At 40.6% G+C, this 11,547-nt stretch overlaps 1 protein-coding gene across 13 annotated transcripts in view; it reads right to left on the reverse strand.

Moving 5' to 3' along the window:
- Window positions 1–10,693, reverse strand: part of PDLIM5 (PDZ and LIM domain 5) — a 212,239-nt gene extending 201,546 nt beyond the window's left edge. For 3 of the 13 annotated variants that reach the window (XM_055313253.1, XM_055313249.1, XM_055313248.1), the window contains exons 1-2: window positions 9,643–9,897; window positions 6,893–7,030 (exon numbers count right to left, since the gene is read on the reverse strand). In XM_055313253.1, the coding sequence (XP_055169228.1) occupies window positions 6,893–6,988 (96 nt within the window). In that variant the 5' untranslated portion in view covers window positions 6,989–7,030; window positions 9,643–9,897. Of the gene's footprint in view, window positions 1–6,892; window positions 7,031–9,642; window positions 9,904–9,948; window positions 10,212–10,587 lie in introns of those variants that run through there. The other 10 variants (XM_055313258.1, XM_055313243.1, XM_055313245.1 and 7 more) reach the window with 7 other exon arrangements.
- Window positions 10,694–11,547: the final 854 nt, after the last annotated feature.

The raw sequence follows: 11,547 nt of genomic DNA on the forward strand, positions 1-11,547 counted from the left end.
AAAATTTAAATAAAATACCTAGAATCTCACCAACTAAAACTGAAACATAATTATCCCTTATAAGGCACCAAGAAACCACCCCTTTTTTGTCCAGACCAATATTTGCTTCTAGATTAACTAATTCCTATCAGAGTTTTTCTCCCATGTGGTTGTAACTGGGGGAAAGGCTATGGCTAGCCTCATGGTATATGAGAATCTGGGTAAGAACTACTGAAAAGAAGATATTTTGGACAAAGACAACTGGTTAACAGCATAGTTAACCAAAAACTATCATAAAGAAAAGCTCTGTTTTCAAAGTTCTCAAAAATAACTGAAAATAAGTCTACAGTCTTCAATACCTTCAGTTTAAGTAAATGTTCTACCTAATTCATGAGTACATAAAAAAGTTATGTGAAAATCTCCTTTACTTAGGTTTAAAGTGTTATTCTTGGGGTGCCTGGGTGGCTCAGTCAGTTAAGTGGCCAACTCTCGATTCTGCCTCAGGTCATGATCTCAGGGTCCTGAGATCGAGCCCGGAATCTGGCTCTGCACTGGGCTGGGTGTGGTGTGGAGCCTGCTTAAGATTTTCTTTCTCCCTCTGCCCCTTCAATACCTCACCCCCACCCCCTGCTTTTACACACTCTCTCTCTCTAAAAAATAAAATCAAGTGTTATTCTTACTTCACCCAATCTCCAATATTATTTCCTCTATCAGATACAGAAGGCCTACAGACCAGTAAAATCACTCTTATTTTAACAAATAACTTTCCAAAATGCCCAACATTAATTAAATTCTGAAAAATCAAGCTCCCCTTTTCTAAAACTACTAATTTACAACAAAACACACTGATAAGATCTTTCATTTCTTTACTAATAATAAGCCAGAAAAACATCTTCAGAATTATTTTGAAATTCCTTACCCTTATGACCACAATGATAGATCGCCACTTAGGAAAAAATTGGTCTCTGTGCCCCAAACAAAAGGTAATTAATATTTTAAAAGCATAAGATGAACATACATATGAAATATACATTATATAGTTTTACAAACTAAATCATTAACTTTCCAACTTGGCATAATGACAGGGTAGTTGGAAGGGAATGTAAAAGAAAATACTCAACAGCTTAAAATTAACAATGGGCCCATTTATTCAAGGTAGGATGGTTCTCCCATTTCAGCTTGAGAGGACTGAAAGTCTCTTTCTATCCTCCTCTAGGAGGTAAACTCTGCAGCTGGCCTGTCTGGAGAATCACTCAACTATATTCATAACTTTGCTCAGAGTCCTTTGCTCAGAGTCCACAATGGCAAGAAAGTCTTCATCTTCACTTTGCACTGAAAACCATCGCATAGAATTGTTGACTCTGAAGTGTTCAAATTTCCTTTAAGGATCATTTCAATTAATTTCTCCTGTAGGAAGCTGAACCCACAAATACAAAAGATATATGCCCACTGAAACTGAGAAACACTTACTGTAACTTCATAATTTCATCAAATATGATGTGACAGGTCTTATGTCTTGTGACAGGTCTTACTACCATGTAATAGTACTGTACTTATTTCTTTTCTCTGCAACCTTTGTGCACCCCAATACTTTGTATCTTCTTAAATGGTTTCTAGGAAGTAGTGCTATAACTGCTGCATGAATGAATTCTTGGCAAAATGTTTCACAGCTGTCTTTTCTCTGTTCTGTCTTATACTCCCAAGTCAAACTCCATACTCCAGAAAATAGTAAATTTCTTTCTCCTTTCAAATTCAACTAAAATCTTGTCTGAGATGGTAACAACGAATCCTCTTCTAACTCTTGAGAATCAAAATCGTTCTTTGTATTAATACTAATTTGTATTAAAATACCTGGCCTCATTTTTAACTATTAAAGAAACAATCTAGATGTGTTTGTGGAGAATTGGGAGATCATCTTCAGGAAACCCAAATAAGGACATTTTAGGGAAAAAACTCTAACATCATAAATCAGAAAACAACACACAGCAGAGTTTTGCAACTTTAGGATGCCATACTTAAGACATGCTATTCACAAATATATAATCCTTCCTGTATTTCCATCATGAGGAAAGTCAACTTGCCAAAATATGGCCTTGAATTGTGCAAGAAGTCTCCTATTTCTTCTTATAAAATATACTGGCAAAGACCAATAACCCACACTGCTCCAATGAAACCCATCCCCACATTCCATGGCTTCAAGGCATTTCCATAAATACAGGGTCATAAAAAGGCAGCCTATAAACTCCTGTAGCCAGCACTACATTTTAAGAATAGGAAACTGAAGAGAATGACATGTGATTATATAGTTACAGTAATCTGAGGATCTTTTTTAAAGTTTGCAGGAATTACCAATCTCATCTTAGAAACCTACCTCCTAAAAAAGAATGCAAAAATTATACATTATACATAATAGGCAAATCCATACAAAATGTTAAAATTGTATAGTTTGCAAAAAAACCTGTATGGTTTGCATATTTTAATGCACAAAGTCATATCCAGCATATTCATACACTTGTTTGAACAAAATAGCATGTTATCATGCTAGTAACAACAAAATCTCAAGAAAACAATGCTTAAGTCCCAGCCAATGGCCTACTTATCACAAAAACATTCCCTGTCACAGAGTTCCAATGTTATAGGGAACATAAATAGCCCTGTGGAGTTCCACATGGCATTACATGACCAAAGCATGCTTCTAAACTCTAAACATAAACATGGAGGTTCCTAGCTAAGCACAAACTTGTGATTTTTTTTCCTCTTTCAATTCCAGTAGACTCTAAGTAAAAAAAAAAAAAAAATTAGACTACATTACCCACAATTATGGGGCATTTGATATTTCAAGACTAAATATTTTTTTTAATTTTATAATAATATATTAATAATATTACAATGTAATAATATTATGGTAATTATAACTAAGAGAATACCATGTGCCAGACCCTAAGAATTTCATACATATTATTAAAATAAGAGGGTCCAAGTCCCTGCTCCGCTGTGTCGGGTATACTTGGACCCAAGCTCGAGCTTATAAATAAACCCTCGTGTGTTTGCAAAATAAAATTAAAATAAAAATAAAATAAAATAAAATAAAATAAAATAAAATAAAATAAAATAAATAAAATAAAATAAAATAAAATAAGAGAATCACTAAATTATATGTTTTTAAAGCATGCTGTCAAGTTTTTTTTTTAATTTTTATTTATTTATGATAGTCACAGAGAGAGAGAGAGAGAGAGAGAGAGAGAGAGAGAGGCAGAGACACAGGCAGAGGGAGAAGCAGGCTCCATGCACCGGGAGCCCGATGCGGGATTCGATCCCGGGTCTCCAGGATCGCACCCTGGGCCAAAGGCAGGCGCCAAACCGCTGCGCCACCCAGGGATCCCCATGCTGTCAAGTTTTAATTACTTCTTAGGCACATGGGTGGCTCAATAGGCTAAGAATTTGCCTTCTGCTCCTGAGATAGAGTCCACATCTGGCTCTGCCTCTCCATCTATCCCACCCCCCTGCTTGTGATATCTCTCTCTGAATAAATAAAATCTTTAAAAAGAAAAAAAAGGTTTAATTACTTCTTGACACTATTAAACAATCCAGTGACCACAGAAATACATCCCAATAATTTTACATAATTAAGGCAAACTAAACACAACTAGGGAACTAAGTAAGATGAGGTATAATGTTACTAATCCTACCACAACAATATAAATTAGTTATTAGGCATGCATCTTTATTAGGCAATGTTACTACTAGGCATGTTTGAACTGAACCACACAAGGGGTTAAAAGTAACTACAATGAAAGCCAACAGCCTAGCAGCACAGTTGAGCCAACATTCCCTCCACTCCTCCCCTCCCCTTCCCATCCTCTCCAGTCCAGAATGAATTGCATGCCCCACTGCACAAGGCCCAAAAAGGTCAGAGGAGATGGCAGAGACTTTTGTAAGAGAACAGAAATAACTCAGCAGCTTTGTTACCGTAGTCTCTTTTAATCAGTATGTTCAAAATCCTTTAATTAGCACTCTGTCTACACAAGGAAAGCATTTCTCCTGTGCCAGGGGAGGGCACATATGTATGTACACAGTGTTCTGTTGTATCAGCATCTCAACATGGAGCTAGGCCTCAAACTGTCTGCCAGGGAACTGAAGCACAGAAAACTTTTTTAAAGGCATGGTATCACAAAATTTACACATTATATTTCCAGTTGTTACCAAACAACAAAGTGATTATTTAGTTTGTTTCACTAGATGTCAATTTGTTTGACTTTTTTTTCCAGCAAAACTGGATGCATTTTAAACTAAACAATAACTTTCTATAGTCTTTTATCTATAAAGATATTCAAACTTAATATAAAAAATGTTAATAGAACATAAAAATAAGACATATTCAAATATCATTCCTTCCCTCATAAGAGATCTTCAGTAAGAGAAAAAAAAATTGCCTTGCTCAAACAGGAATAAATCATAAGACATATTTTCACATGGATGCTTTCCATTTAAAATTTCATTCAACCATGAAGTCCTAAGACTTAGAGGCTGGATTACATATATGTATTTCCTTGTAAACTCTGATTAACTGGAATCAAGACAGAAGTTGGTGCTAAATTAAAATTAACCTTTAAAAAATAAAATAAATTGTTTTAAAAATTCATGGCCAAGAAACAAGGAAATCTCCATTAGTAAACAGGGATTAGCAGTATTTTAGCAGAAATTTTCGAGTGTTACAAACATTTTTCTTTTAAAATTAAGTTGTATGTATATTGTAAGAAGCAGTATATGTACATATATTTATACACATAAATAAACAAAACAGACTCCTAAATACCTGACTAGAGAAACAACCTAATTAAAGAAACAATCTATAGATAAAATTTATTATTAGGGAAGCAGCATAGCATTATTGCTTGAAAGCCAGCTCTTCCATACCAGTCATGTGAGCTCATAACAGTTTTGTACAATGGGCATAATACCACTATTTCACAGGTTGACATGAGAATTAAATGAGATGATGCACATAAAACATCTGGCAAAAATCCAAGTTTCCTGCCAAGGCTGTCAGGGGGTGGAATAGGAGGTATTTTTGTTCATTGCACAAAAGTATAAATTGGCACAACCTACCAAAATTGTATATGTATTTGTCCATATATACATACATATGTATATATGTATACACACACACATACACAGCTGGCCCTTGAACAGCGTGGGAGTTGGGGCACTGACTCCTCCCATACAGTGGAAAATCCACATACAACTTTTGACTCACCCAAAACTTTACTAGTAGCCTACTATTTATTGAAAGCCTTACCCATAACATAAACAGTCAATTAAAACATATTTTGTATATATTGTATTTTTACAATAGAGTAAACTAGAAAAAAGAAAATATTAAGAAAATCATAAAGGGGGGACACCTAGGTGGCTCAGCAGTTGAGCGTCTGCCTTCTGCTCAGGGCGTGATCCTGGAGTTCTGTGACTGAGTCCCGCATCAGGCTCCATGCAGGGAGCCTGCTTCTCCCTCCACCTGTGTCTCTGCCTCTCTCTCTGTATCTCTCATGAATAATTAAATATTAAAAAAAAAGAAAGAAAGAAAATCATAAGGGGGTACCTGGGTGGCTCAGTCGGTTAAGCATCCAACTCTTGACTTTGGCTCAGGTCATGATCTGAAGGACTTGAGAGCAAGGTGTGCATAGCACTCCATAATTAGCAGTATCTGCTTGAGATTCTCTCCCTCTCCCTCTGCCCCACCCCCTGCACTCGCACAAATTCTCTCTCAAATAAATAAATAAATCTTTTTTTAAAAAAAGAAAATCATTAAGGAAGAGAAAATACATTTACAGAATTGTACATATAGTTGTCGAAAAAAAAAATCCCCATGTAAGTGGACCTGCACAATCCAAATCTGTGTTGCTCAAGGGTCAACTATATGTGTAAAAATTATGTTTATATGGTATCTACTACAGCACTGTTTGTAATAGCAATACTGGAAACAATACACATGCCAGTCCTTCATGGAGGACTGGCTAAATAAATGCTACTTCCCTAAGAGAGAATTCTATACAGTTGTTTAAAAACAAAACAAAACCTCTAGGGAAAGTTCTCTGTGGTTAAGTTGTTGAGGAAAAACAAAAGACATGAAACAGTGTGTATAACATGTTACCATATGTAAAAGGGGAGTGGATATTCATATTTATTTGTCTGTGGAAAAAAAAAAAAGCCCTCTGTAACATTATACAAGTAATTGATAGCAAGAAGAAAGTAAAACAGTGTTTGACACATAGTCAAGCCTCAAAAAAATACCATCATCCATGAAAACATATCCTTAAATTGTATGCACAGAATACATTCAAACTAAATCTGTAATGAGGTAAACAACCAAATCTCAATTATTTATAAGCCCATTATCCAGGAGATCCAAGCCCTAGACTCTTCTTCAAAGGTAAGTAGCCTTTGGCAATTTTACTGTTGACTTTCATCTTCACCAAAAGGGAGTTGAGGAAATAACACCAAAAACAGTCATTTTATTAGATATTGATCAACACTTTTTTAATTAACAGCTTTTGGAGTTGAAAGGAACGATGAAAATCCCATAGGGCAATCTTCTAATATTACATATGAAGTCCAGAGAATTCCCCAAATTAGTGACAGTTTAAAGATTTGAAATTTGTCCTCCAAATACTTTCCATTTCCCAGTAATAAGATTGGGGGAAACTGAAAATAAGCTTAACTGAAATCAGTTATCCTTGCTAAATTCCCTCCCCTCCACATCCTTTATTATACATAACTAAGTTTGCTGAGATCAAATCCCATAAGCAATTGTAATGAGTACAGGTTATCCAGAGAATTCAACAACTCAGCCCTGAGGTTTCCAAGACTAAGCATTGAATGAACATCTGTAATAAAATCTGTGAAGTTTGCTTACACTAGAGATTGTCAGAGGCATGTTGAAATCCTTGCCACCTTGCAGCCGGAAACCCCAAGGAGCTGGGCCAACCAAGGACACACTGTAGTTGCTCATGGCTCTACCAGCTCAAAGTCCAATTCCAAAAAATGAAAGAACCTGTGAAAGAAAATTTGATGGTTAACAAAAATGTTTATTTGAAATCCTATTACATATTTAAATGTATTTAATATAAACTCAACTAAATTATGTTCAATATTCTGTTTTGGGGGGATGAGAAAATATAGAGGTTTAAGTCTATATTAAGTTCTCACTTCAGTCTTTTCAGAAAAAGGAATCTATGAGCTAATATACAAATTCTAAACTGATGCCAATTTCCATAGTCTAAAAATTCCATATCAGAATCTATTTCTAGGCACTTGATCAGTTTTACAACTTGCTACAGTACAATTTGTGGCTTCCTGCATACAAACTTTAACTCAAAGTACTTTACAACACTTCATTATACAGAGGAGAAAGAAGATTTTATTTCAGGCTTAACTCAAAATTATTTTCCCCTCCCCTCTACCTCATGCACTCTTTAGCCTGCAGCTGGCAAGAAACCTTAAATTCTAAGCTACTCTCACATATGAAAAGGACTGCAAATCCATAGATTCTTATTCATGCTTTCCACATACAAAATTCTATAAAGTAAGTTGTTTCTTAATGCACAAAACTATTCTCTCCAATCATAAATTACAACTTGTATTTCCTCTTATAGGAACATGATATTTTCCACACTTAGAGCAATATTTACTTTTCCTTTAGACAGGCAATGATAGGCAATATTCTAGCACTGGTATTTCAATGAGAACCCGCTTCTTGTTTTACATACACACCACATCAGGCAAAGTAAAGAAAAAGCATTAACCAGTGAATGAGACTGACTAAATAGGGTAGGAATTTAAGGTTAATCTTAATGTATGAAAGGGAATTGGAGCTTTAGAAAAAAAGCAGCACTTCAGTGCTGTCTTTTTTGTTTTGCTCTAAGTACACCCACAATGACTCTCATGGTTGGACTTTTATATAATTAAAAGAAGTGTGGGGACGCCTAGGTGGCTCAGCAATTGAGCGCCTGCCTTCAGCCCAGGGCTTGATCCTGGAGTCCCAGATCGAGTCCCATGTCAGGCTCCCTGCATGGAGCCTGCTTCTCTCTCTGTCTCTCATGAATAAATAAATAAAATCTTTAAAAAAAATAAAAATAAAAAGTGTGACTTTGAGTTTGGTATTGGTTGATGTGATGTTTATGTGTGGTGGGAGAAATTGGAAGAAATGGATATTTTCTAAAATGTAATGCTATAAAACATTTCTCTCTTCAAAAATATTAAAGGGCAGCCCTGGTGGCTTATCAGTTTAGCGCCGCCTTCAGCCCAGGGTATGATCCTGGAGACCCAGGATCGAGTCCCACATTGAGTCCCACATGGGGTTCCCTGCATGGAGCCTGCTTCTCCCTCTGCCTGTGTCTCTGCTCCCCCCCCCCCGCCCCCGTGTGTGTCTCTAATGAATAAATTTAAAAAACCTTAAAAAAATAAAAATATTGAAAATACAACAGATGTATAATTTAATAATTTTAAAACCATTGAAGGCACACTTGCTTGGACAATCTTTGCTGTTGAACTAAATCATCACCTTATATTACTTACATTAAAACATTTTTCCATTTTTTTAACCCATTCAAATCTTTGATCCCATTACACCAAATTAATATTGGCAAATGTAGATATTGAACTACTGTGTATAATAAAAACAAACAGATTACATCCTCTAATAAGGGGAAAATGAGGCAAAACTTTCAAGTCTGGCCCTTAAAGAAAAATTAAACCAATAAAAATCTACACTGCATCTAACCAGAAAAGAAATGAGCTTTTACACTGGCATGGTAGGACAAATTCAGGACTGATGTAATATGCACAGGGCCCTAAAAGACCCACTGGCCATTCCAGAAGTCAAACTGTTAGATACATATGAACAAATAAGTAGAAAAAATTAAAGAGCCATACATAATTTAATTGCTTTCCTGCTGTAATAAAAGATTTTCATAGAACTAATAAAGACCGCCCTGACACTGGAATTATATGATACAAATCAGAAGTGTGTAGAGCCGACAGATATTTCACAGGCAGCTTGCCCCCTCCTTTTTTAATCTTTAACTTGTATCAAGAGAAGAATGTGAAAGTTAGGCTCAACTTCTTCCGTCCCCATTATTCCCTACAAGAGAATGTATGTAATTTATATATCAAACCACGTACGTACAACTTCCCTTTACTTGGGAACTCCCTTCCTGACCTACCTCGTTTATTAGAATTGCTAGCCCTGGCAAGGTCACAGCCGCACTACAGAACCATGTCATTTCACTTCTAGTATTCTCCCTCGGCTAGCTTCACTTGCCTTAAAAAACATTCTGATCCCTAAGCAATGGTAATATTCTCACTGTCCTTCTCCAGCTCTCCTCCGTCTGGTTATTGGTGCCCAAAACTCCTCCTGAAATACTAAGCAGGCAGGAAACAGCGAGCAGCCCATTCTGCTTTCCAACATGAAGGAAATGTTGGGACCTTCTCTACACAGCTTGGGAATTTTCTTCGGGGCAAAGTCTAAACAATGTCTTCGCTCTCTCCCTTGGGAAGGAAGCTTGGTAATTCCCACACTTCTAACCCCCCACCCGCTGCCCCCCCCCCCCCCACCCCGGCTTCTTCGCCTCTTCGGAGAGCGGGAAGGCGGAAAGGGCAACTCACAGTGACAAGAACGGTCTGAAGAACAAGCAGTATCTTGCGATTCTCTTTTCCCAAACTGAGGGAGAACGGAGACGGGGCTGAAGAACCCAAGCTACGGGCGCGCACACTATGAGAGGCGTCGACGAGGCAGTTTTCCAGAAGAGGTTCACGCCTAGCCCCGTTCGCCAAATAAGGCTCCGGAGCGGGCCGTTTCCGCGGCGGGCAGGTCCGACGCCCTCACGGTCGGGAAGGCGGCCGCGGGAGGGGAGCGGGCGATCACACCCCGGACCTGCCCTGCCCAACGCGGCCGCGAATTTTCGCTCCTACCTCTGCCCGGTCCAGACGCCCTTCCTTTTCCACTTCTGTCACCAAACGCACCGAAGGCACAGCCTCAACAGAAGTCCCAACAAGTCCTCAGTATTAACAAATCTGGAGATTACCACAGATTTTTTTTTTTTAAAAAGCTTTCTTTCAGGTCGCACGGCAGTTTGCCCAAACAAGTACACAATTTCTAATATCTGAGGGGAAATAAACACGTCTCAGGAGCGAGAAAGCAAACAAACAGAAATAACCCGCCTTTCGCGGTGAGCCCCGCTCCTCACGCCCCACGAGGTTCGCGCGTGACGTGGGTGCGCCCAGTCGCCCGGCGGGTCGCGGCGGGTCCCGGCCGCCGCCGCGCTCGTGCCGGACCACCCGGGCTCCGGGAACTTGCAGCGCTCGCGCTCCGGCCCCGCGGCCGCTCCCGCGCCGCCCTTCCCCGGGAGCTCGTCTTCCCACGCGGCTCTCACCTCCGCCGCTCCGGCAAGCACCTGAGGAGCCGGCCCCGCGCGAGGCGCGCCCCCTCCTCCTCCTCCTCCTCCACAGCCGCGCGGCCCCCCGCGCCCCGGGCGCAGGGAGACCGCTTCGCCCCCTCCTCCCTCCGGGCTGGCTACGGGAGCCGCGCATCCCCGCCCGGCGGCCACTCACCTCGAGCCCGCAGCGCCGCCGCAGCCGCCGCAGCCGCCGCCTCAGACGAGCGCTGACAAGTGACTCGGGGCGCGCGCGCCGGCCCCACCGCCCCCGGGGACTTCCGCCCTCTCGCACTCCCCGGCCCCGCCCCCAGGCGGGGACACGCCCCCCGCGCTCCCGGCCCCGCCCCGGCGGCGCAGGGCTGCCCCGGCGGTGCAGGGCTGCCGGGGGCGGGCGGAGTCGGGCGCGCGGGAGGGAGGCGCGCGGGCTTGCCGGGGCGCGCTGCAGCCGGCGCAGGAAAACAATTGAGCTTCCGAGTTTCGGTGGGTGGGAGTAGGCAGGGGATTTCGAGCAGTACCTGGCCGAGGTACGCTCCGCGTGTCTGTTTTGTGACGGATGCGTGTCTCTCTCCAGAAATGAATTGGCAAGCAGTTGTTCCGGCTAAAAATAGGAGGGGGCTTTGGATGAATCCCTAGCTATGCAAGTTCAGCGGCTACTGCCTGGTTTTTGGAGAGAGCTTTACATGCCCTAAAAGGTGCGGACCCTGAGGTTTACGTGTCGGGAAGGTGGAACCCGGTAACCCATAATATCTAGAAGTTAAATTCTGTGATCAGACCAGAATACAGGGATAGAGAGCAAGGGCCAAAAGCCGTTTAACCAGTGTTTCCTCATTATTTTTTTTCGAAGTCCAACAAATCAGTATAGCCCACTTTTCAGTTTCTATAAAGTTGTCGGATTTATCCCAAGGAATTTATTCATAAGCAAACTTAAATAATGTGCAGTGAATATACAGAAAGTAACTTGTTGACTTCTTTTTAAAGATTCTGTTTATTCATGAGAGACACGGGGGGGGGGGCGGGGGGGCAGAGACACAGGCAGAGGGAGCAGCAGGCTCCCTGCGAGCAGCCTGATGCAGGACTTGATCCCAGGACTCCAGGATCACCACCTTAGCCAAAAGCAGACACTCAACCAATGAGC

Source organism: Nyctereutes procyonoides, unplaced genomic scaffold (assembly GCF_905146905.1).
Source record: "Nyctereutes procyonoides isolate TBG_1078 unplaced genomic scaffold, NYPRO_anot_genome, whole genome shotgun sequence".
In the NCBI taxonomy this organism is placed as follows: Eukaryota; Metazoa; Chordata; class Mammalia; order Carnivora; family Canidae; genus Nyctereutes; species Nyctereutes procyonoides.